We start from the raw sequence: 22,514 nt of genomic DNA on the forward strand, positions 1-22,514 counted from the left end.
ACAGGATAAAGCAGGATGAAAAAAACAAAAATTATTACTAAATGTTATAACAGAGGCTCAACATACATATGTTTCACTAAACTAATACGGTATGACATACGAGTAGGGGTGACCCATACGTGGTTAGTTTTAAGACAAAATATATACAGTAATAACATTTGTTATGTGAAACAAGGAAAAACAAAATAAACAAACAAAAAACCCCCCAAAAAAAAAGCAAACAAGACAATTTATTAGTAAGTGTTAAGACGAAGACGCAATTCACCAACACACTCCCTGGGCTAATACAGTACAGCATGCAGTCAGAAGTGATTGCACGTTTGGTTAGCTCTGAGCCATTCCTTTACCTGGCTCTTAAAGGTGGCCAAAGTGGGACATTCCCTTATAGTTGGGGGTAGTGTGTTCCATAATGCACTACCTTTAATAGATAGTGCATTATGGCTAAAAGAAGTTATTCTAAAAGGAAGCTCACAGTCCCTGTTTACAACAGCTCTAGTAATCCGAGTCTGTCTGTATTTAATAAATTCTTGCAATGGCGGTGGTGCCAAGCCATGCAGTACTTTATAAACTAAGCATATTGAGGAAAATTTACAAAAATTGTCAAAAGTTAGCAAGTTATATTTCTCTATGATTTTGCAATGATGGTAAGAAAAAGGTTTTTTATCTAGAGTTTTGAGTGCCTTTTTGTACAAAAGCTCAACTGGTTTTAGGATAGTAGAACCCGACATAGACCAGCTGGTGATGCAATAATTTAGATGTGAAAATATCATTGAGTGCAAGAACATCAGAGCTGCCGTCTCTGACAGAGATCCTCTAATTTGCTTAAAATTACAAAGACTGAATTTATTTCTGTTGGAAATCATTTTAACATGATTTTTGAAAGAAAGTTTGGAATCTATAATAACGCCCAAGTATTTAAACTCATTAACAACTTCCAACTCCTCTGTACCCAAAAACACCCTGGATTGAGAAGGCGTAATGGTAGAAGGCTGCTTCGACAAATATAAACAAACAGTTTTTTTAGCATTTAAAATTAGACATGATCTAGCCATTGTAGTGCTGGCTACATGGAGTAGCCAGCACAGTCACCAGACTTAAACCCCATTGAGCTGGTTTGGGATTAACTGGACAGAAAAGTGTTGACAGAGTTGGGAAGAACTTTCTGAAGAATATTTGATTTCCATTGTAGAAAGAATGCCACGAGTGTGTTCAGCTGCTATATCTGCCAAAGGGGGCTACTTTGATGAGTCAAAATTTAGAATACAGTTTGGTTTCTAAATTGATTCCGTGATTTATTTTTAACTTAACCCTTTAAGCGCCAAAGTCGCAAAATTGCGACAGGACGCGGTACTGAATCAAACAGCTTTTCTCTGAATAGAGGGTTATATGTCATTCATACTCCCCTCCACTAGATGGCAGACATCCCGTACTTAGACCTTAGCTCAGAAATACGTCATGCTTCCATGCAAATGTTCGAGGAAATCCCATCCAAACTGACTTTTTTCTGGTGTTATTGGAGACTTTTGTGGTGTTTGGAGACTCGTGAAAGCACGTATCACTCTACAATTACTGTGCTCAACGAGCAGTGGGTGTTGCCGTGAGCCCCTCCCCCGTCCAAAGCCCTCACAGGCGGTCAGTCTCTCAGTAGCCTCGCGCAGCAGTCTCAGACTGCCATCAGAGCAGAGAGGAGACACACAGCACTCCACTACTTAGACCTTAGCTCAGAAATACGCAATGCAAAATGTTCGACGAAATCCCATCCAAACTTGACTTTTTTTGTCAAAAGCGACTAGCGACTTTTTCTGGTGTTAATGGAAACTTTTGTGGTGTTTGGAGACTCGTGAAAGCAGGTATCACTCTACAATTACTGTGCTCAACGAGCAGCAGGTGCTGCCGTGAGCCCCTCCCCCGTCCCCCCAAAAAACAAAAAAAAAAAAAAAAAAAAAATGCCTACTGTTTACATGAGTTTTGTGGTGTAGTAATTGTTCTAGTTTACGACTGTTGGCTTAAAAATGTACTTTTTCCCTGTTCACATTTTTTAAAAATAAAACCTGGTGCCTAAAGGGTTAAACTGTTCATTTGTTCTATTCTTTTCTTTTCTATTCTATTTCAGAGTACAATGAGACATTGAACTACATGAATTTCAATAAAAACCTGGAAAAATTGGGGTGTTCTAAAACTTTTGACTAGTAGTTTATATATTTACCAGTTTAGGTCAATATCCTAATCTAAGGCCTAATTTTATATCCATTCCATTCATTGTGTTATGGTTGTCTAAGTTACTGGATGCCTAAAATTTTGCTCGGATGAATAAAGTATTGTAACGGCCGGCAGGATGCCGTTATGTTGACTGTTCTGGCAGGGCAAGGGATCATGGGACTAGGTTATTAGTGTTTCTAAGTGATGTTCTGTTAGTGTTTTTGTTATACATTTACGTTATCTAGGTTTTAGTCTTGATAATGTGTTCATATTTATTTACATTTGTTGGGTTACAATGACTGAAACACTGGGGTAGGTTAATGACCTCTGTGTATTGAGTGTGTGTAGCGGTTGAATAAACTTCCACAGAGTTCTATATCTCTGGCTCTTCGACTTCTTCCACGTAGCTCGCTACATTGGTGTCAGAAGTGGGATTGAGCACGTCGTAAAAATGGAAGAAACAGTTGAAGAGATGGTACAACAAATGGAAGCTGAAATCCAGTCGATGGAGAGAGCCATCAAGCTGACCTGTCGCAGCCTGGACTGCTTTAAAGACTCCTCCCAACCCTCCCTGACGGCTCCAGCGTGCCACAACATTGCCTCCCCATTATTGCACTCCCAGAGGTTCTAGCGCGGCTCGCCAAGGCCCCCTAGAGGCCGGGACTGCCACTACACGCCCGGACGGTTTTAGCGCGGCATACCAGCGCCCCCTAGTGGTTTGGAGTGCCCCTGTCAGTGATAATCTGTTGCAGATGACAGATGCCAATCTACTGCCTGTCACCCCCCCTGCTGCCTATGAGCCATCACCACCTGCCCCCTTACAAAGAGTTCATTACCTCTCAGCTATGCCTAGGACCCTAGCCAAGCTGCCCAAGTACAACGGGATGACACCCTTAAAGCCATTCCTCTCTCAAGTCAGACTAGCAACATGGCACAGCGGTTGGGGTGAAGAGGAAGCTGCTGTACATCTGGCGCTCACATTGGAAGGAAAGGTGCTTCAGGTGCTCCTTGACCTAGCCCCAGCAGAGCAACGGGACCTTCAAGCCCTGACGACAGCACTGGAGAGGCGATTTGGGCAGAGACTTTTCACTGAACAGATGGGTAGAGCCTGGGTACCTTTGCTGCAGATGTTCGGCTACACACTCAACAAAGAAACCCACAGTTCAATGCAGCAGCTCAAGAGGAACTGGCTTTTCATGCCTTCCTGCAAGGTCTCATGCCAGAGCGCCTGCATGTTCGCCTTGCCCGGACCATGACCCTCAACGAAGCCATCCGTGAAGCTGAACAAGCTGAGGTGATACTCTCTGCACAGCCTGCCTAGTACAAAACCTCCACCATCCAACCACACATAAGGATGGCTGACTGAGGATGAGGCTGAAGAAGTCTGCCTTGCTCGCCCACCACCACCCCAACAGACTGACTGTTGTTACCGGTGTGGCGAGCCTGGCCACAGTGCTCGGAACTACCCAGCACCAACTCCAAAATCCACTGCCATCCAGCCGGCGGAAGACTACAGCGGAGTGGTCTAATGAGGGGACCACCGCTCCAGCTTCTACCCCCCGTCCAAGGCCGATGCACGCTCGTTGGCCGTTTAGGCCACACCAAAGGGCTGTACCTGCACTGCCATCTTGACAACCAACCCTGCTGGGCCCTAGTTGACAAGGGGTCCACCATTTCCCTGGTGCGACCGGCCGTCCTTCCAGGTACCACCGGCCCACTTCCTGTGGCATGGTCACCAACGGATATCAAGCCGATGACGGTGACAGGGGAAACAGCTGGCATGAGTGGAACAAAGCTACTGCAAGTCCGAGCTGGGAACCAGGAGCTGTCACACAAGTTCTGGCTAGCCTACATCCAGGACCCGTGCATTATTGGGCTGGACTTGCTGACAAGCTGGGGTGCCTGTGTCAATGTTGCAAGGGCTGTCGTCACTCTTGGCACAGAGACCATTGCACGTTGGTGCTGTCGGGGGAAGAAGAGGCCCAGAGCCCAACTGGCTGATCATCCGGCAGCCGCTATCAAGCCCACCAGCACGCCCACCATCAACACGGCTACCACCAGCACGCCAACTACCAGCACGACCACTACCAGCATGCCTATCATCAGCACTCCCACCATCAGCGGCCCTGCCCAGCCACAGCTTGCTCCTATCCAAAACGAAGAGCCGGCCGTCCTGTCCCTGACTGAGTTGGCGGAGGCCATGCATGACCTGTGGCAACACAGCAGCGACAGTTTTGACCCGCCGCAGCACCTCATGTTGAAACACCTCCTTGATGACTATATAGATATCTTTGCAGCCAGGGATGAAGACTGCAGGCAGACAGGGCTGGTCCAGCATGCTATTGAGACCTGTGATGCCCAGCCCATGCGACTGCGTCCCCACCAGCTGGCCCTCACTGAGTGCCAGGTGGCAGAGGATAATATCCGGGAGATGGCTGCTGCTGGGATAATTGAGCCCTCCAACAGTCCGTGGGCAGCGCCAGTCATCCTGGTGAGGAAGAACGGAAGTTGGTGGTTCTGTGTGGACTACCGACGCAGTAGGAGCCATAAATTGGGTTTGATTAGTCTTTTATGATTTTTCCTCCGTTTTGCGCTGTTGTGTATGTGCGCGCGCTTAGTGACATCGTTGGTTACTGTGAGTGTCACCGGGGGTGTGGTGACAGTATTAGTGTGTGTGTGTGTGTTCACTTGGGCGGGTTGGCCAGGTGTTGGGATGATGGCTGCAGGGTGAGCACGTGGAGAAAGTTTCTGTTGACCGTCACCATCGTCATCTTCTGTCACTGCACTGTCTGAGGTATCTTTGCACGGCTTATGCCCCGTGAACTCCGTCCCCAAGTCCTTCAGGTTGTCCACGGTGTGGCGTGCTCCAATGCCTCAGGAATAGACTCTACTGGCCTGGTTGTTGACAAGATTTGGAGCTACACGTGCATTGCTGTGAGCCCTGCACCACCCGGAAGGAACCTACCCTCAGTGCAGAGTCCAGTCAGTGCACACCTGCTACCCTCACTGCGTACACCGGTGGACTTGGTGTTCGAGGCCCCTCCTGAGCCTGAGATTGCTTGAGGAAAAGAAATGGACTACTACCGTAGGCTAAAAGAACGCCTACAGGGGGTACATGACTACACCCGCCAGGCCCAAGCCAACTCAGGGTTGCGGCAGAAAAGGGCCTATAACACACGTTGTTGGGCAAAAGTCTTCAAGCCAGGGGAGAAGGTATGGGTGTATTGCCCTGTCTGTAAGAAGGGGGTTTCTCCTAAGCTTTGCAGTCACTGGCAGGGGCCCGGCGAGATTGTGAGTCGGCTGTCAGAGGTGGTATGCTGGTTGCGCATGCCTTGCAGGGGACGAATGGTGGTGCTACACCAAGAAAGACTCGCACCATACCGTCCTCTTGCTCCACCTGTGGACAGTGGGGTTGAGGATGGCAGCACTACACACCTCAACCTGGGTGGGACCCCCCTCAGTTGTGTGTCACCCCCGTTGCGTTCCCTGTGAGTCCTGGGAGACCTGCTCGTCAGAGACGGCGTACTGGACATTTGAGGGACTATGTTTTGGTAGATGGGGTCGCCGAGGACGACTGACCCCTCAGATGGGGGCTATGTAACGGCCGGCAGGATGCCGTTGTGTTGACTGTTCTGCACGGCAGTGCAAGGGATCATGGGACTAGGTTATTAGTGTTGTTTAAAGGTACAATATGTAACATTTCTGCTTTAAAATGTCTAAAAATGACCATACCTATGTTATATAGTATTATGAGTTGGGTTCTTACACTATCCCAAATGTTTCCACCAAATGTCAAACCCAGAGAAATCTGTTATTTTATTTTCAGACACGGCACGTTTCCTTTAGTCGCCCGTCAGTGGTGTCATATAACCTTTCATCCTCCAGTTACTCTAACTTCCGTCAGAATACTGGCACCAAGATGATACGTTCAGGAGTAATTGTAAATCATACAATGTCACAGAAAAAAAATACTTGTAACCGTAATACAGCTTTTTTTTGCCATACAGCATCATTTTGTGATTAATTACATCCCACTTTTTATCACAGTAATACAACAGAGACCTTATCTATTTTGAAAGTTCAATATCGATACCGGCTTGACGTTACTACAATGTGCTAACGTTGATGCTAAAGCTTTGTGGGTAACATTATGAGGTTAGAACATCGTTCAACACACTAATAAAGACTGTTTCGACCACAGCTAACAGGACTGAGCTAACCCACAAATAACTTCACTAGTAACGTTAACGTTAGCTGTATAGATAGACGATTAATCTAATGCTAATTTAGCCAAAGTAGCACACCCCGGTCTGTCTGCCTCACTCCCCTAGCGCAGAGAGACTCAGTCGGGATGACAGCTGACAACAGCCCCGGGACATAAAGCTAGCTAGTTACCGTTAGCTCCCAGTCAGCTATCAGCCAGCTACTTTAATCACAGCAACCCCCTGCCAGAACTTATCTCCAGTGCCTGGTGCTTACGACGCTAACGGCAGTTTAATTAAACGTCGGGAAACAGACTATATCAGACCCAGCACCAAGTCACAACAGCGGCAACATCCATAGCGGTAGCTATAGCTACATCTCCGTAGCGCTACCGATGTAGCCATGTGCCGAATTTCTCCCCCCTTCGCGTTTAGCTGTCTTTACGGTTAGCTAAATTAACCCGACAAAAGGTGGGTTAAGCACCAAAACAAAAAGTTAAGATTACTGAAAAGTGAAGGGGAGATAATTCCGAGCAGCTGGGAGATGTTCTGCTGCTGCACAACAGGCATCAAACGTCCTGGCTCGCTATCTCGGAGATTTCCCCGACAATCCCCACCCACACCCGTCTCTCAGCCTCGTTTAGTAGTAGTAGTAGCTAGCTAGCGTTACAACAAACCCCGTCCGCCCCGGTGTTGAAACCATCCAAAAGGTGACATTGATATGTGAAATATTTTGTGTTTTAGCTGCTGGCTACTGTTAGCTTGCTGGCTCACTAGCTAACTGGTCGGCTACAAATAAAAATCTAATCAAGAAAAACGTAATTATGTTGGGGAAACTGCAGCTATTTTATTACAATGACATGAATAAACGTTACTAAATGTCCATTGTTTTGGTTGAGAGACCCCTAGCGGCAGAAAGTTACATATTGTACGTTTAAGTGTTTAGTTTAAGTGGGTAAATTATGTTCTGTTTTTGTTATACATTTACGTTACCTAGGTTTTAGTCTTGATAATGTCTTGGGTTACCATGACTGAAACACTGGGGGTAGGTTGATGACCTCTGTGTATTGAGTGTGTGTAGTGGTTGAATAAATTTCCACAGAGTTCTATATCTGTGGCTCTTCGACTTCTTCCACGTAGCTTGCTACAGTATCTATCTATCTATCTATCTATCTATCTATCTATCTATCTATCTATCTATCTATCTATCTATCTATTTATCGATTAAATCTCGATTTCTGTCACATATACTCACACAAACCGATCTGTTACATATAAATGCACAGATAACTGCTAGGGTATAGTCAATTCAATTTTATTTATAGTATCAAATCATAACAAGAGTTATCTCAAGACACTTCACAGATAGAGAAGGTCTAGACCCCACTCTATAATTTACAAAGACCCAACAATTTCCCACGAGCAAGCATTTGGTTCAACAGTGGTGAGGAAAAACTTCCTTTTAGGCAGAAACCTGCATACAAACCCTGGCTCTTTGTGGGCGGCATCTGGCGCTGCTGGTTTGGACAGAGACACAGTATATATAGACAGTATATATAGTAGAAGCAGTGTTATATTCTTTATTTATTCATATTGGCACAAGGTGATAATTACTGTCGACATTTTAATTTGGGCTGTTTATTTCACATTCAAAAACAACTACTTTATTCATATTTTTTATGCGCCAGCGAAAGTTTCCACCTTCCAAATATATTTCTACTTCCTACACTGGCCCCATGTGAGAGGTTGTGATTGGTCTGGCTATTGCCTGGCTGGCTGGAAATGTCTGAATGCGAGCGGGGTTGGACGTATCTGTCAGAGCAAATGAAACATGAGCTCACAGATTTGTCTGGTTTCCAGGCGGTAATACCCTATCTCTCTCTTTCTCTCACAATTTCCAGTCTCTGTCTCTGAACTATCAAAAAAAGGAAAAAATCTTCAAATAACAAAAAACAAAAATCCCTAAACGTCTACATTTCTGGCTGAATGTTATGAGTTTTAAACTAGTTGTCAGTGGTCCACATGATCATGATCAATAACCAGAACTATGGTTTTTATCAAAATATATTTGCAGAAAGTTAAAGGCCATCCAGTCTTTGATGGCAGCAAGATTGCTATAATTGTCAGGACTAAACAAGACAGTGGCACTAGCAGGATTCTGTTACGTAGTACGTTGAAGAACCTCTCATTCAGTAACTCATATGAAGAGTCAAGTAGAAGACCAGTGACTCAAAAGCACACACACACACACACACACACACACACTTTCACGCTATAGTTTTACAGATGGTCAAAAAAATGTAGTCATAGCTGTAGTGACTTTCAACAAAAATAATATAGGCCTATCTTCTTTTTTTATTTATTTAACCAGGTAGGCCGTTGAGAACGAGTTCTCATTTGCAACGGCGACCTGGCCAAGAAAAGCATAAGCATGCAGGAGAACATACAGTATCTGTATCTTATCTAAATAAGCAACTGAGAGGTGAGCATGTGAACTTGTTTCAGATGCGTTTTTGAGCTATAAATAAACTAATATCCAGTTTGTGTGTAACTTTGGATTTGCAGATCCATGTATTGACAGTTCAGTATACACATGCTCACTGTAATGTTCCACTACGAGTTGGAGACAAGATTAAAGTTCTCAGATTGACCCGTTTTATAAACCACTCAAAACAGTGCAGAGAAAACCTACAGATGTGTTGCAGTGTGTCACAAAAAAACAGAGCTCTCAATCCACGGTAAAATCCAACCCTGGTAACAACAACAACAGAGGTGAATAAATAAAAAAATGTACGTGCGTACAGGATCACGACTGCTGACGCCACTGAAATGAGACGTAGAACTGGAGAAATTAAAGGTGAGCATTTGCATTTGATTACATTGCTTGCCGGTTACAGCGTTCTCGCTCAATACTGGGCCAATGTCGATGATTTTTGTCCACATTACTCACTTATACATTACATGTAATAAATAGGAAATCAGGGTCTAGATTTGAAAAATACTACTGGGAAACTACAGGAGTTTTCAATTTGTTTCTTACTAAATCAAGGATATGCTTCTTCTTGGGTTGTTAAGACTACTTTTACAAGCAAATACAAAGCTTGATCCTTTTCATGAAGTCTAGGGTGAGACCTTAGCCTTGGCTGAGGGTTTCAGTCGACAACATAATAGACGGTTTATGAGGACAGGTCTGATTGTCTGATCTCTTATGCCATAAATGAGAGAACTCAGACATCTGGGCAAGATGAAAATACACACATATAAAACAGTATAGGCACGCACAAATACTATCCTTGTTACAATTCTAGAAAGAGCTATGAGGATGGGGCTGTAAATGGTTGAAGAGAGACTGAGGGCTAGCTGCCCCAGATGCAGCAGCAGTGTGTTACGAGCTTTTCGTGCTGAAGCTTTGTCTGTAGAGGCTGACCTGGCTGCTATCATCACACCAATATAGGATGATATGACTGCCACACCCGCTGATACAAACAGAACACAAGTGTACACTTTATCATAATTATCAGACATCCGGCCAAGAAACATGGATATGTGAGAGCAAAACTCTTTCATTTCCAGGCTCTCTAGCTCTTTAAATGGAAAATCTAACAGTAAAATAACTCGTATGAGTGTATTTAGTAAACAGAAGACCCAAACCACAATGATAGCCACTTCTGTGTTTCTGATGGTGATGATGGTAGAGTGCCTCAGTGGGTAGCACACAGCTACACATCTCTCCAGAGACATCACCACCAGTGTGAGGGGAGAGATTTCATTTGTGAGATCAGCGAGCATGGTGAGAACACCACATAAAGGATATGTCAGCCTTAGTATAGAAACAGCCAGTATGTATAGTACTTGACCCAGTGCAATCAGTACAGTGTCTGCAAAAAGGAGGTTAAACAGAAGAATGTAACGAGAAGTCTCACGAAAAACAGTTTTACTCCTCAAGGTGAATAACATGGTCCCATTAATGTAGAGAAACACACAGCACGGCACGGTGGTCACAGTGGAGAATAACAATCTTTCCAGTAACCCCTGATACTGCTGTTCAGCAGTGACATTGGTCAGAGACTGATCTGTATACGACATGTTAAGACAGTCACCTATTGAACACAATGAATTTCTTCCAGATTGTATTTCCACGACAACTAAGATCCAGCGTCAGCAGACATGCCTATTGAGTTCACATGAAAAATCTCAAATCGTCCACGTACATTTTCCCCTCTCGACAGTTAGCAGATTAAGGGTCTGTGCTTTCTTCCATGTGAGCAAAGCTGGTCTGTAAGGTTTGTCCACGCTTATATACTGTATATGAGCTCTGTCTTCACACCCATTTCATGTGACACCATCACATGTCCGTATGGCGTCAGGATTATGTCATATCTCGCGAGTGCGATAAAACATGCTCCACGAGCAAATTATATAATTTCACACTGTAAGTAAGTAAGTAAAGTTTATTTTTATAGCACATTTAAAAACAGCTTGCGCTGACCAAAGTGCTGTACATAGCGCATTAGCCACAGAGTAATAAAATACAAATAATATACACGTACAAATCAGTGATTTAGGCTAAAACGACATCAAAAGACAAACACTTAATTACAAACATAGCAGGATAAGACAATTAAGATGCCGGGAAGACCGATGTAAAAAGGTGAGTTTTGAGCCTGGCTTTGAATATCACAATTGAAGGGGGAATTTCTGATATCAGGTGGCAGTCGGTTCCACAGCTGAGGGCAAGCAACAGAAAAGGCTCTGTCACCTTTTTGCTTAAGCCAGGACAGGTGGGACATGGAGGAGGCCTTGGCTGGAGGATCTGAGGGACCTGGGGGCTAGGTGGGGATGAATGATATCTGCTATGTTGCTGGGGGCCAGGGTGTGAAGAGATTTAAAAACCATCAACAGTATTTTAAGTTGTATCCTAGACTGGACTAGAAGCCAGTGCAAGGAAGCTAGGACAGGTGTAATGTGTTCAGGCTTTTTTGTGTTCGTGAGCAGCCTAGCCGCTGCTTTTTGGACCATCTGAAGCCGAGCCACCAGAGTCAGCGGGAGACCAAAGTAGAGAGAGTTACAATAGTCTAGGAGGTTAAGAAGGCATCAATGACTTTTTCCAGATCATTGTATGACAGAACAGACAAGTTTAGAAATTGTTCTTAGTTGATTAAAACTGGTCTTTACAACAGAAGATATTTGTTTCTAGTGGGTTAAGATGGGAGTCTAAAATAACACCCAAGTTACGTCCATGGGATTTAACATAGGGGACAAGGGGACCAAGGTCGGCAGGGATGGCAGTTTTGGATATTGAGGGGCCAAAGACAATAACTTCAGTTTTGTTATCATTTAACTGAAGAAAATTGTTAGTCATCCAGATTTTACTGGCATATATTACTCTTCATGCATTAGTTCAACCAGGGCTGGACCCACCATGATTGGTCAGACACATTCCCTGCAGACAGTCCTCTTAAAATATGCATGCATTCTATGATATGAGTTGCCTAGTGTTGTGCATTCATGTGATTGTTTTGGATCCTTCAAGAAGGGTCTCAAGACTTATCTGTTGATCTTACACTTAAATAATTCATTTATTTATTTTATTTAATTAGTTTATTTGTCAGGGACAATGTACAAAATACATCTTACGAAAAGATGTTTTGTACCAGAGTTAGCTAATGCTAGTTTCCATCTGCAGTCCATTCTTAGAGTATTGATTTGTATATTTATGGTATTTTTATTATTGATATTTGATATTGTATTGCCATTGTTATTACTATTTTGCTTAATATTGGCTTAGCAACTTTAAAAACAGTTTACTGTTATTTGTAACTATTGTATAGTATTGTATTGTATATTCATATAATAATAATGATGAAATAATGATTCATGACGTGGGGTAATAATGTTAACGTTAATGTGATTGTGTCATATCCAACTAAAAGTTACACATGCCACAAATAAGTGTAATCTGGTATCATTAGTCATGTTAGCTTAGGCTATAACGTTAGCTCTAATAGATAAGGATGCATCGCGAACATCAGCAAGGATTACGGACATTGTAAGCTTAAGCAGTTAGGTTACCTGACAGGCACTAACTTTAATGTTACAGCCAAACTGCTTGTTGTCGTTATGATGTAGGCGTGCGTGCGTACACACACACACACACACACACACACACACACACACACACACACACACACACAAAGCCTCCCTCCCTCCCTGAGAGTCCCTGTTAATGTGCCTACTCCTAACCATATCGTCATCTACTCTCTCTTCCATCTTTTCCTCACTCTCTCCCATGGCCCTGTCATGGTCACTCTCCTCCCTCCTCCTCGGCTTCTTCCCTGTCATGATGTTGTTTCTGCTTCTCTGTATAGCCATTCACCTCTCCTCCTTCCTCTACTTCAGTTAATGCTGATGTTGAAGCAGCTACTACAGCCCCAAACATGTCAGAAATGTTGGCACATTTTGAGGAATCAGCCTGCAGATTCTTCATCTTTTTCTCCCATAATTTCTCTGCACCTCCCTTGTGCTTTGGTGGTCGTTTATCCATTTTAAGGGGGATGCTTAACTTCCAGCATAGCTATTACAGTGGGGAAGGGGGTTCCTGGATTTGATTGGGTCAGGCCAGTGCCAATAAAGAAAATTAACCATTGGGCCGTCGTGAGTTCTTTATGGGCCGGCGCGGCAAAAAAGAAAAGAAAAAAAAGGCCTATTTATAAATGCAATTTAGCCCAAAAGTGCGTCGGCCCACCAGGAAAATGCCCGGTATGCCAGATGGCCAGTCCAGGCCTGAATTCAACAATTGAGAGTGAACTGGCAGTTGTGAGCGTAAAACCTAACATAGGGAGAGGGAAAGAATGGCACCTGCTGCGTAACCGCTTCATTTCAGATCGACAAGGTCAGTTTAAAAGATTTCCGTCCGATTTTGAGAGACTCTAGTCACCCTCATTCCACTCCCCGTTTCTGGGTTAGCTCTCCACCAATCAGATGGGTCATTTGAGTCTGACTGGTGCCCGCCCCGCCGATTATACATGTCAAATTGGCCAAAATAAAGGCCGGCGGCCCCTCCAACGGACGACAGCACGGAACACAACGAACAGACTCGAGTCACCGATTACCGGCTCGGTGTATAGTAGACTTGAGAAACTTTAAAGGTGCTGTAGGTAGTAGGATTGTGAAGATCCAGGACTTAGCCAAAGAATTTGAACATCGACAACTTCTCAGTTCCTCCCCCCCTTTCTGCTAAAGCCCAAAACTGTCTCCTAAGTCCCTCCCCCCACAAGGGAGAATGAATGCGTGTGAATGAGGAGTGATTGACACACAGTTAGATAAAAATATAATTCTTTTATATCATTGTTCTTTGGCTAATTTCTTTGATACACTATACTTCTTTAGTTTTAGTTTCATGATTTTTTTTAATAGTTTCTAGAAACCAAGGTTTAAGATGTATGCCGCCATGCCACCATTATGATGTTAAAAAAAAACATTACTAATAAAAATAAATACAAATAAAAACCTTAAAAACCAAATTACTGTGACGTCACCCTAACTCGAAAAGCACTTCTGGGTAGACAGATGGCACTGGATTTGAATTGCGGACAAACTTGTACAGTATATTTCTTTTGTCATTTGTTAAACTTTGTATATATAATTGTTAACAACTAATTATATATACTTTATATTACTCTGTAAAGTTTACCATATGCATTGTTGCACCTTGTTGGAAACGAAAGAATGAACAAGAAGTGGAGAAGAGATGTTCCTCTTTGTTGCAGCCCAATTACAGAACAGGTGTTGCAAATAAGCGTTTCGCTACAAACACTTAAGCATCTCTAATGCTACTGTAATATCCATATCCGATACAATAAAATAAACTAAACAATATATTTTTTAAATCTTACCAACTGCAGCTTGAAATGGTTAAGCACAAGTTTTAACAAAGAAGTTTTAGTTTCAAACACTGGAGATCAAAGTTACGTTTTTTTTCTTTATTTATTTTTGCTTGTTAAACTTTGCCATACTTTGTCTCCACAGAGGCACACGTCATCCCCTCTCCATGATTCCTGATAAACTCCCAAAGGAATCATTAATTATGTCAATATTTACTGAAAACATTAATGAGGGTCTGAATATTTAATGTGTCTAAATGAGATACCAGGAGAGTTTCAGCTGCTGAAAAACAACGCTGCCACAACAATATTTACATTCTAGATTTAGCAAAAGGCACATGAGATTTAAGGATACATGTCCCAAGACACGACGAACAGTGTCTCTTCATTAAAAAGTTGAACTATGCACACATACATAGTTATTTTGTATTTTAAAATATAATTCAAAGGATTTTAAGATTGATTAAAGTACAGTTTTCTTTGAGCCAGTATCTATTGATCATTACAGGATGTGCAGCATGAAAATTATAGCGGTCAACACTCATCTGTATCAGCAGATTACAGTTAATAGGTAAGGGATCAGTGACTACTTTTACATGCACATAATATTCTGTTGTTTGCCGTTATTCCAAAAAAGACGATATTCCGACTAAGCTATTTACATGGCTAATGAAAATTAATATTCTAATATTCCCATTTACTTGTAGCTGTGCAAAATAAGATTTTGTCAAAGTTTACCAGCAGTGTTGGACTTGTTGGAGCATTTGAACACAGCGTCCCTCTTTCATTCCTTCAACCAGCTTCTTGAAAAGATCAGCTCATATTCTGTTGATATCCAAGTCTTTGATAATGTCTAAAAGTAGCTGTTTCTCTTTCTTATCAGGTCTGCAGCCTTGCAAACTGTTGGCTGGTTAGTTTGTGTGCAGCAGCCATAGCAACACTGACCATACGCCGTAAACAAGCAAGAGGACGTAAACTGCGATAAAACCCCCGATTGAGACACATATTCCGAATGGGCTGTATACATGTCCAAAGAATGCCTCTAAAACCAGAATAATACCGGAATATCCCAAATGTCTTAATTGGAAAAATGCTTTATTTGGTGAAAAGGCCGAGATACAATGATAAGAGCTAATGAGGTTTAACCATGTATCAGCTAACTAAATAAATAGCTCACATTACTGTATTATGTGAACAGTTAACTTAATTTAATATTGTATGTGGCGTTTTCCTTTGCGGTGTGAATATTCCACCAAAACAAGTTCCTTTTCTAAAACTATTTTGCAGAGCCACAGTCGCTACGTCTGGAGCTTAGTGCCGGCCAAGACGATTGTGATTGGGTCAAAGAAATGCAATCAACCCAGAGCATTTTTATTTCTCTTCTCCCTGAATGCATCTATGGTGTAGCCAGACCTTACTCCACAGTGCTGTGGAGACTACTTTGGAAACTATACCTAACTATGCACTTCTATATGTTGGCAAACAGGGGGAATAAACAATCTTGGTGGCAACAGAGATGTTGGTGTCTGTACCAGCCCCACTTTAGGCTTATGCTATGTTTACACGTGGCCGGCTATTTTCATAAACGGACATTTGAACCTCTCAACTTTTCAAAAATAACATTGTCAGTTTTCAGAAAATTGTTCGTTTACATGTACCCGTGTATATAACCTGACTCCGCCAGATGGATTGCTTCGCAATTTGCTCGGGCATATCCATCTGGGAACTTTCCGTTGGAGAACTTTTGGGAAGGGGCGGAAATACTGGTTAGCTGATTGGATGAACCATCTGTCTATCACCTATGTTGGTGATAGACGGGCCAAATCAACCAATCAGATCCACGAAGCATATGAAAATACAACCACAAGCCCGCCCCTGCTGCTGCAGGCAAAGCATAGCTCGTTAGCTCAGCATGCAAGCAACGTTTGTGTAACGAGAATTTAGGAATAAAAGGCACCATTTCAGGTTCCCGGACCGCTGTCTGAAAATACTGGTTAGCTGATTGGATAAACCATCTGTCTCACCACCCAACCCACCTCAAAACCAATGCTGATTGGCCCGGTCGTTTGGCTAACGGCTCCAAATTTTCTCTACCTGAAGATGCCAGACTGATCTGCGAGTGGAAAACTGGAGCTCGCGAGATCAGGACGGTCTCACGAGGCTACCGTGTATATGCCATCAAGAGCATGCCAAACCTGTTAGTTTTCCAAAATCTCCACTCTGACCGGAGTTTTTAGAAAGAATCGTTTTCAGAGTCGAATTCTCCGTTTGTGTGTAAACGAAGGGCACAATCTAAGGGAAATGTCTGTTTTTCAAAATAACCATGTACATGTAAACGGGGTATTAGAGAACAGATTTAACATACAACTCCTGTCAAGAGAAGCTCAAAATGTGAAACATCATTTACATAATTTATATGTTTATTTACAGCTGCATGCAACTTCAAACTTGAGTAAAGACATTGGAGATTAAAGTTTGCTCCATTTACTTTGGACCTGTTAAACTTTGCCACAATTTGTCTCCACAAAAGGTACACATCATTAAGATTACTGATAAACACCCACTGGAGGTAATAATTATATCAATATTTAATGAAGGGATGATGATGAGTAAGGGTTTGAATATTAAATGTGTAGAAATTAGTTATCAGGGGATTGGGTCAGCTGTGGGGATTTCTCTCGGTGATACCGCAGAGTATATTTCACCAGACACCTAATTTGTTGGAAAGTTTAGCAGGAGTCTAATTTTTGCTGACTTGCATCTATTGCTGTTTTCTCTTTTCTTTAGGGCATTAAATGATAAAGCAGAATAATATTAGAATAATATGTTTTTACATTCATAAAATAATGTAAACATCTTATAGGCGAGCTACAATTATATATTATATATTTTTTAATACTCGGATACAACACATGGCAATCAGATGTCAAATCCAAATTTTGGTCTGAGATACCCTCACAGCCCTGTTCAACGCATTCTCATAAATGCAGTCGTACGAAAACTTATGCACACCAATTCTTATGATATCCTACGAAATAAGTCAACTGCTGAGTGGTCATGTGACAGTTAAGTCTAGCGGTCTTTAGAGTTAAATTTAGCCGAAAAAAAAAAGGTTAATGGGAGCTGGCTACAGAGCACCCTGAGGTCTCAGTTATTTCAGAGGCCATATTTGTTGGTTTTAAAACCAGGAGAAGTTAAGTTTAGCCGACAAAAGGTGAGCATCATGCGGCCATGACAGACAGCCCTGAGTGAGGTCTTCTGTTTTAGGACCCAAACATCCACCCCAACCTCCTCCCTATGCATAATAGAGCGTTCTTTTACAGCAGCAGTCAGTGTGGTGCATACAATAATAAACACGTGGAATATATACGAGTGCATTACTTTTTTTAAGCTATATGTACGGATGGTTCATGAGAACTGCCTGCCCTGATAGATGAACTCAGGTACCCCTTCAACAATTCCCAATGTGTTCCAAATGTATAATACTATTCATTATATGAAGATGGATACATTTTTCATACAATTGAACTGTCAATATTTGGCCAGAATTATACTGCAGTACTACTACTACTTGGAATGAAGCTGGATGTTTCAACTGTTTATCCAGTACTTTTAGCAAAACAATTGAACTGTTTAAGGGGTAGGGTCCACATCTATGTGTACCTATGTATGAACCTATGGTGTAGATTAAACGCAAAACCATAAATCAGGTTTTAGTCAGTACTTTTAGGTAACCATTTCAGCGGCTTATGCAATACTTTTAGCTAAAGGCACTTCTGTGTTCAGGTGTGACAGCTGATGTAATCTTTTAATCAAATAATTTTTTCTGGGGGGGGCGGTCAAATTAGTTAAGCTGCTCCACGATCTTCGTCCAAGTCCACTGTGATGACAGCACTTGTATCCACTGTAATCACTGGTTTAGAGAACCCATGAATAAGGGACCAAGCACCAGAGACCTGGGGCGCGAAAAGAGCCCTGGCACCATATGTGCAAGGAACCTATTATTTTAACAAAAACTGCTTTTATTAATATAATTATTATTATACTTTTGAAACACATTTTTTAGTGGCTTGGGATGCTTTAAAATGCTCATATTATGTTCATTTTCAGGTTCATAATTGTATTTAGAGATTATGTCAGAATATGTTTACATGGTTTAATTTTCAAAAAACACCATATTTTTGCTATTTATATCATTGCTGCAGCTCCTCTTTTCACCCTGTGTGTTGAGCTCTCTGTTTTAGCTACAGAGTGAGGCATCTCACTTCTGTTCCATCTTTGTTGGGAGTTGCATATGCTCAGTAGCTAGGTAAGGACTACCAGCCATTAAGAAGCAGAGTATGAGGGCATGCCACGCTAACAGCTAGGTGAGCATTATAACATGTGTTACAAAGTGACGCACGTTATTAAATAAATAAATAAACATTTTGAGGGTTGCTTCTTGCTTGTACAATTCGACCTGCGGCCCTTTGCTGCATGTCATTCCCCCTCTCTCACCCCTTTCACATCTTTAGCTGTGCCATACAAATAAAGTCCTAAAATGCCCCAAAATGTATCTTAAAAAAGAATGAAAAAGAGAAAAGAAAATTGTTGGCTGTCGCTCCAAGTCGGGCTGATGTTAAGTGTTCGTCGCCGTAGTTAGTTTGTGGTGTGTCCCGCATCCTTGCGGAGAAGTGTCAGAAGTGTCAGCTTTCATCTGCCTTTTTTGGCATTGGCATCGGCCGTCGGCGTGAGAAATCTTATTGAAAAAAGGGAGTGTGGAAAGAGAGCACACCAAAGGCTCTATTCACTTTTCATCTTCATCTGATCAATCCAAAATGCATAGCGCTGTCAAAATTGGCCAAAAACTTTAATAAACTAATATCCTATGCTAAAAGTTTATATAAAGACTGTAATGTTAGACCTCTCTCTCTTTGCACCGTGTACACCGAGTCTAGCAAATTGGCAAGCTGACACGGTAGCTCGTTCCCTCCGCTCCGCTCCCCACTGCAGGGAGACTTCTTTGCAGAGAGAACGGATGTCAGCCCGGGAGATGGACAATCTGGTTCGCCATCTCCCAGTGTTAACTGTCTTTCCGTACTGTTATATACAATACTGTTTGTTGTGGGTATCATAGCAATGCTTATATCCAATTTCCCTTTTTAGAATGATGAGTAGATTACCTGTGCCTGCTGGCATGGAGAGTCATATTCTCTCATGCAGGTGCAGAACGTACGTGGTAGTTGGCCTTCGGCTTTAGTCTTTTCGGTGTGTTCAAGTGCAACTTTGGCCAAAACAAAGAGCAACTCTGCCATGTGTGGCCATAGTTGGATTCGTAAATTTGCGGCCCGGAGTGGGGAAGGGGGTTCCTGGATTTGATTGGGTCAGGACAATGCCAATAAAGATAATTAACCAATAGGCCGCTGTGAGTTCTTTATGGGCCAAAAAAAATTCATATCGGCGATTCGGCCCAAAAGTGCGTCGGCCCACCGGGAAAATGTCAAGTCTTTTTTAATGCTATGCAAAAATGACTCAAACATCTCCCTTGCACAGGTGTTTATTTATTGTTGCTTTTATGAATGTATTTATTTATTATATTTTAACCTTATGTATGTTTTCACAACCTAAACACATTTTTACTGATTAATTTTGTTTTACTTTGTTTTTACTATTAGTATTTAGTTCACATCAATATTTGAGTATAATCTGGACCAGTTTTTAATTTTAATTTTTGCCATTTCTTCATTTCCACTGTCTTTCAGTTGAGAATGTGTGATATGTGCCTCTTTGTTTTTTCCCATATGGGTGTATGAGGACTCTACTGCAAACAAAATCTGCCTTTCGGTACAAATAAAGTAACTTGAACTTGAACTTCCTTGCATAATTATTTGCACATAGCATAAGTTTTGTCCAGTGGTTTCTCTAAAGGATCTGACACACCAACCCGACGGCCGACCTTCGGCAGAAAAGGCAGTTGGACTGACTGCCTCCATGAGTTGGTCCAAAAAGTGCCTCGGAACACAGCGTACGTTCTGCGCGTGAGCAAGACATAAAAAGTCTCCATAACAGCAGTTATCTGTATTGTCGCCCAAAAAATTAAAACCGACAGCTGATTGGACGAACGCGTCACGTGGGTCTGGCTTCTCCGGAATTTCAAAACCAGACCATCATGGCGCCTTGTCCGGAATAGGATATATTGTACGAAAATAGTTCACTGAAATATGTTTCTGAGAACATTTTAAGCGAGAAACAGGCCATGCAGTTGCTGAATCTGTCTTCATTTCAGATCTACAAAGGTCAGTTTAACAGATTTTCATCAGATTTTGAGAGACTCTAGTCATGCTCATCCCGCTCGTCATTTTCGGGTTAGCGCTCCACCAATCAGATTGGTCATTGAGTCTACTTGATTTTAGTTACATTAATGGAAAACCAAAAATAGGACAGGCAATGTAAGCATTGAAAGCAGTGGAACAAATGTCACACAGCGGTCGAGGGATTACGTCACTCATTTCTAATCTAATGACCATGCTGATGTAATAATGTCCTTTAAGGGGTGGCTTGAGGATAAAGCATATACCGTACACTGGAGGAAAAAACATCACATCAGCTTCGCTCTTTTGAAAATGAACATGGCCTCTAACCTCCTGACTTGACTGCTCAACACTGATGGGTAATTTGGGATTCTGCACTGAGGCGCTATTTGTGGTGATGGAGAAGTTTAACTTTTTTTACATGAAAAACTTTACTTTGTATGTTATGTAGCTTGCTAGTATAACTACAGCAACTCAAAGGAGCCTTTTTTTTCTTCAGATATCCCATAATGGGGGATTTGCTGCAGGCTAAAGCCAATGTCACTGCTAGTCTGGATCCAGATACAGAAGAATATGAATTAATTTTGTTTGGCTTGTTTATCGTAAGCTCTATCTGCTCTTTTTTCTACATTAACTGTGTTTTGCTGTTCACCCTGAGGAGTAAGCCGGTGTTTTGTGAGACATCCAGATTTATTCTGCTGTTTAATTTACTCTTTGCAGACACTTTTCAGCAGATACCAAGCCTTCTGCTTTACATACTATCTTGTTTTAATAGGAAAATTCCCTTTGATGCATGTGGTTTCCTTGTTCTGCTCTGTCTTGTCACAGATTCAATCTCTCCTCTCACCCTGGCTGTGATGTCAGTTGAGAGATATGTGGCTGTATGCCTGCCTCTGAGGCATGCTACCATCTTCACTGTGAGAAGCACAGGCATGGCCATTGCTATGGTGTGGGCCCTTAGTTTTATCCATATCCTCATTCGAGTTTTTATGCTGGTACATGTGTTCACAATAATCCCCTTCAATCCACATATGAATAACTTTTGCTCTAAAGAATCTTTGTTTTTTGCACCAATCTTTAATGATTTTGAAAAAGTGTATGCCAGCACTCTCTTTGTGTCAGTGGGTTTAGCAATCATCGGCTCCTATATTGGTGTAGCACTTGTAGCCACGTCTGCCTCAACAGACAAAGCATCAGCCAGAAACGTTCTTCAAACGCTTCTGCTTCACCTGATTCAGCTATGCCTGGTTCTAACCTCTATCATGTACTCCGCAATTATTACACCCATTGTTAGAACAATGACGAGATTAACCATTTTACGTATTTACAATGTTTGTTTTGTGTTCTTGAGTATCCTTCCAAGGTGTCTGAGTGCTCTCATCTATGGACTCAGGGATCAAACCATTAGACGCGTCCTCATGCAAAATCTGTGCTGTCGGAGGAGAGCCTCAGTTTTTCCCAACAACAGCCGGTGACCATTTGAGATGAATTTTTTCAATACAAACTCCACTTTTCTATCTGAAATATACAAAGAAATGTGTTATTATCTCTAAAAATAACTGTTTTCTGAATGAAATGAAATCTTTATTTTGAACGATTAAAACAATATATATTAAATGTATAAACGAATAATAAAAAAAAGAAAATGTATGACAAAAACTAATTTTCAACATAACACATGACCCATTTGTAAAGGGATAGGCAGAAGCTATCGGCTTATCAGGTCTCGCTCACAACAACAGTCAAATAAGAAAAATCAAACAGACCATTTTAAACAATGCAAAAATGAAGAACAACAAAAAAAAAAGCAGCATTAACATCCTACTTTTCAAAAAGAACAATAATGACAAAACCTTTTGGCTTTTGAAAATTGTTCTCCCAAGTATTGGCAATCAGGGGAAACAAAACTAAACTCTCTTTGTTTTTTTCCTAGAAGACCA

General features: G+C 41.9%; 3 protein-coding genes across 4 annotated transcripts in view; 1 reads left to right on the top strand and 2 right to left on the bottom strand.

Moving 5' to 3' along the window:
- nup98 (nucleoporin 98 and 96 precursor) overlaps positions 1-22,514 on the bottom strand; it is a 138,020-nt gene that overhangs the window by 64,175 nt on the left and 51,331 nt on the right. The gene's annotated exons all lie outside the window — the stretch shown is intronic.
- On the bottom strand, positions 9,522-10,487 carry LOC114566273 (odorant receptor 131-2-like). Its single transcript, XM_028594601.1, has one exon. It carries the CDS (start codon positions 10,485-10,487, stop codon positions 9,522-9,524), a length of 966 nt encoding a protein of 321 aa, XP_028450402.1.
- Positions 21,084-22,049, top strand: LOC114566274 (odorant receptor 131-2-like). Its single transcript, XM_028594603.1, has one exon. It carries the CDS (start codon positions 21,084-21,086, stop codon positions 22,047-22,049), a length of 966 nt encoding a protein of 321 aa, XP_028450404.1.

The sequence above is a fragment of the Perca flavescens genome, chromosome 13 (genome assembly GCF_004354835.1).
Source record: "Perca flavescens isolate YP-PL-M2 chromosome 13, PFLA_1.0, whole genome shotgun sequence".
In the NCBI taxonomy this organism is placed as follows: domain Eukaryota; kingdom Metazoa; phylum Chordata; class Actinopteri; order Perciformes; family Percidae; genus Perca; species Perca flavescens.

Bases quoted from the DNA above. Each gene is read 5' to 3' on its own strand.
- LOC114566273 (XM_028594601.1), bottom strand. From the start codon at position 10,487: ATGTCGTATACAGATCAGTCTCTGACCAATGTCACTGCTGAACAGCAG.
- LOC114566274 (XM_028594603.1), top strand. From the start codon at position 21,084: ATGGGGGATTTGCTGCAGGCTAAAGCCAATGTCACTGCTAGTCTGGAT.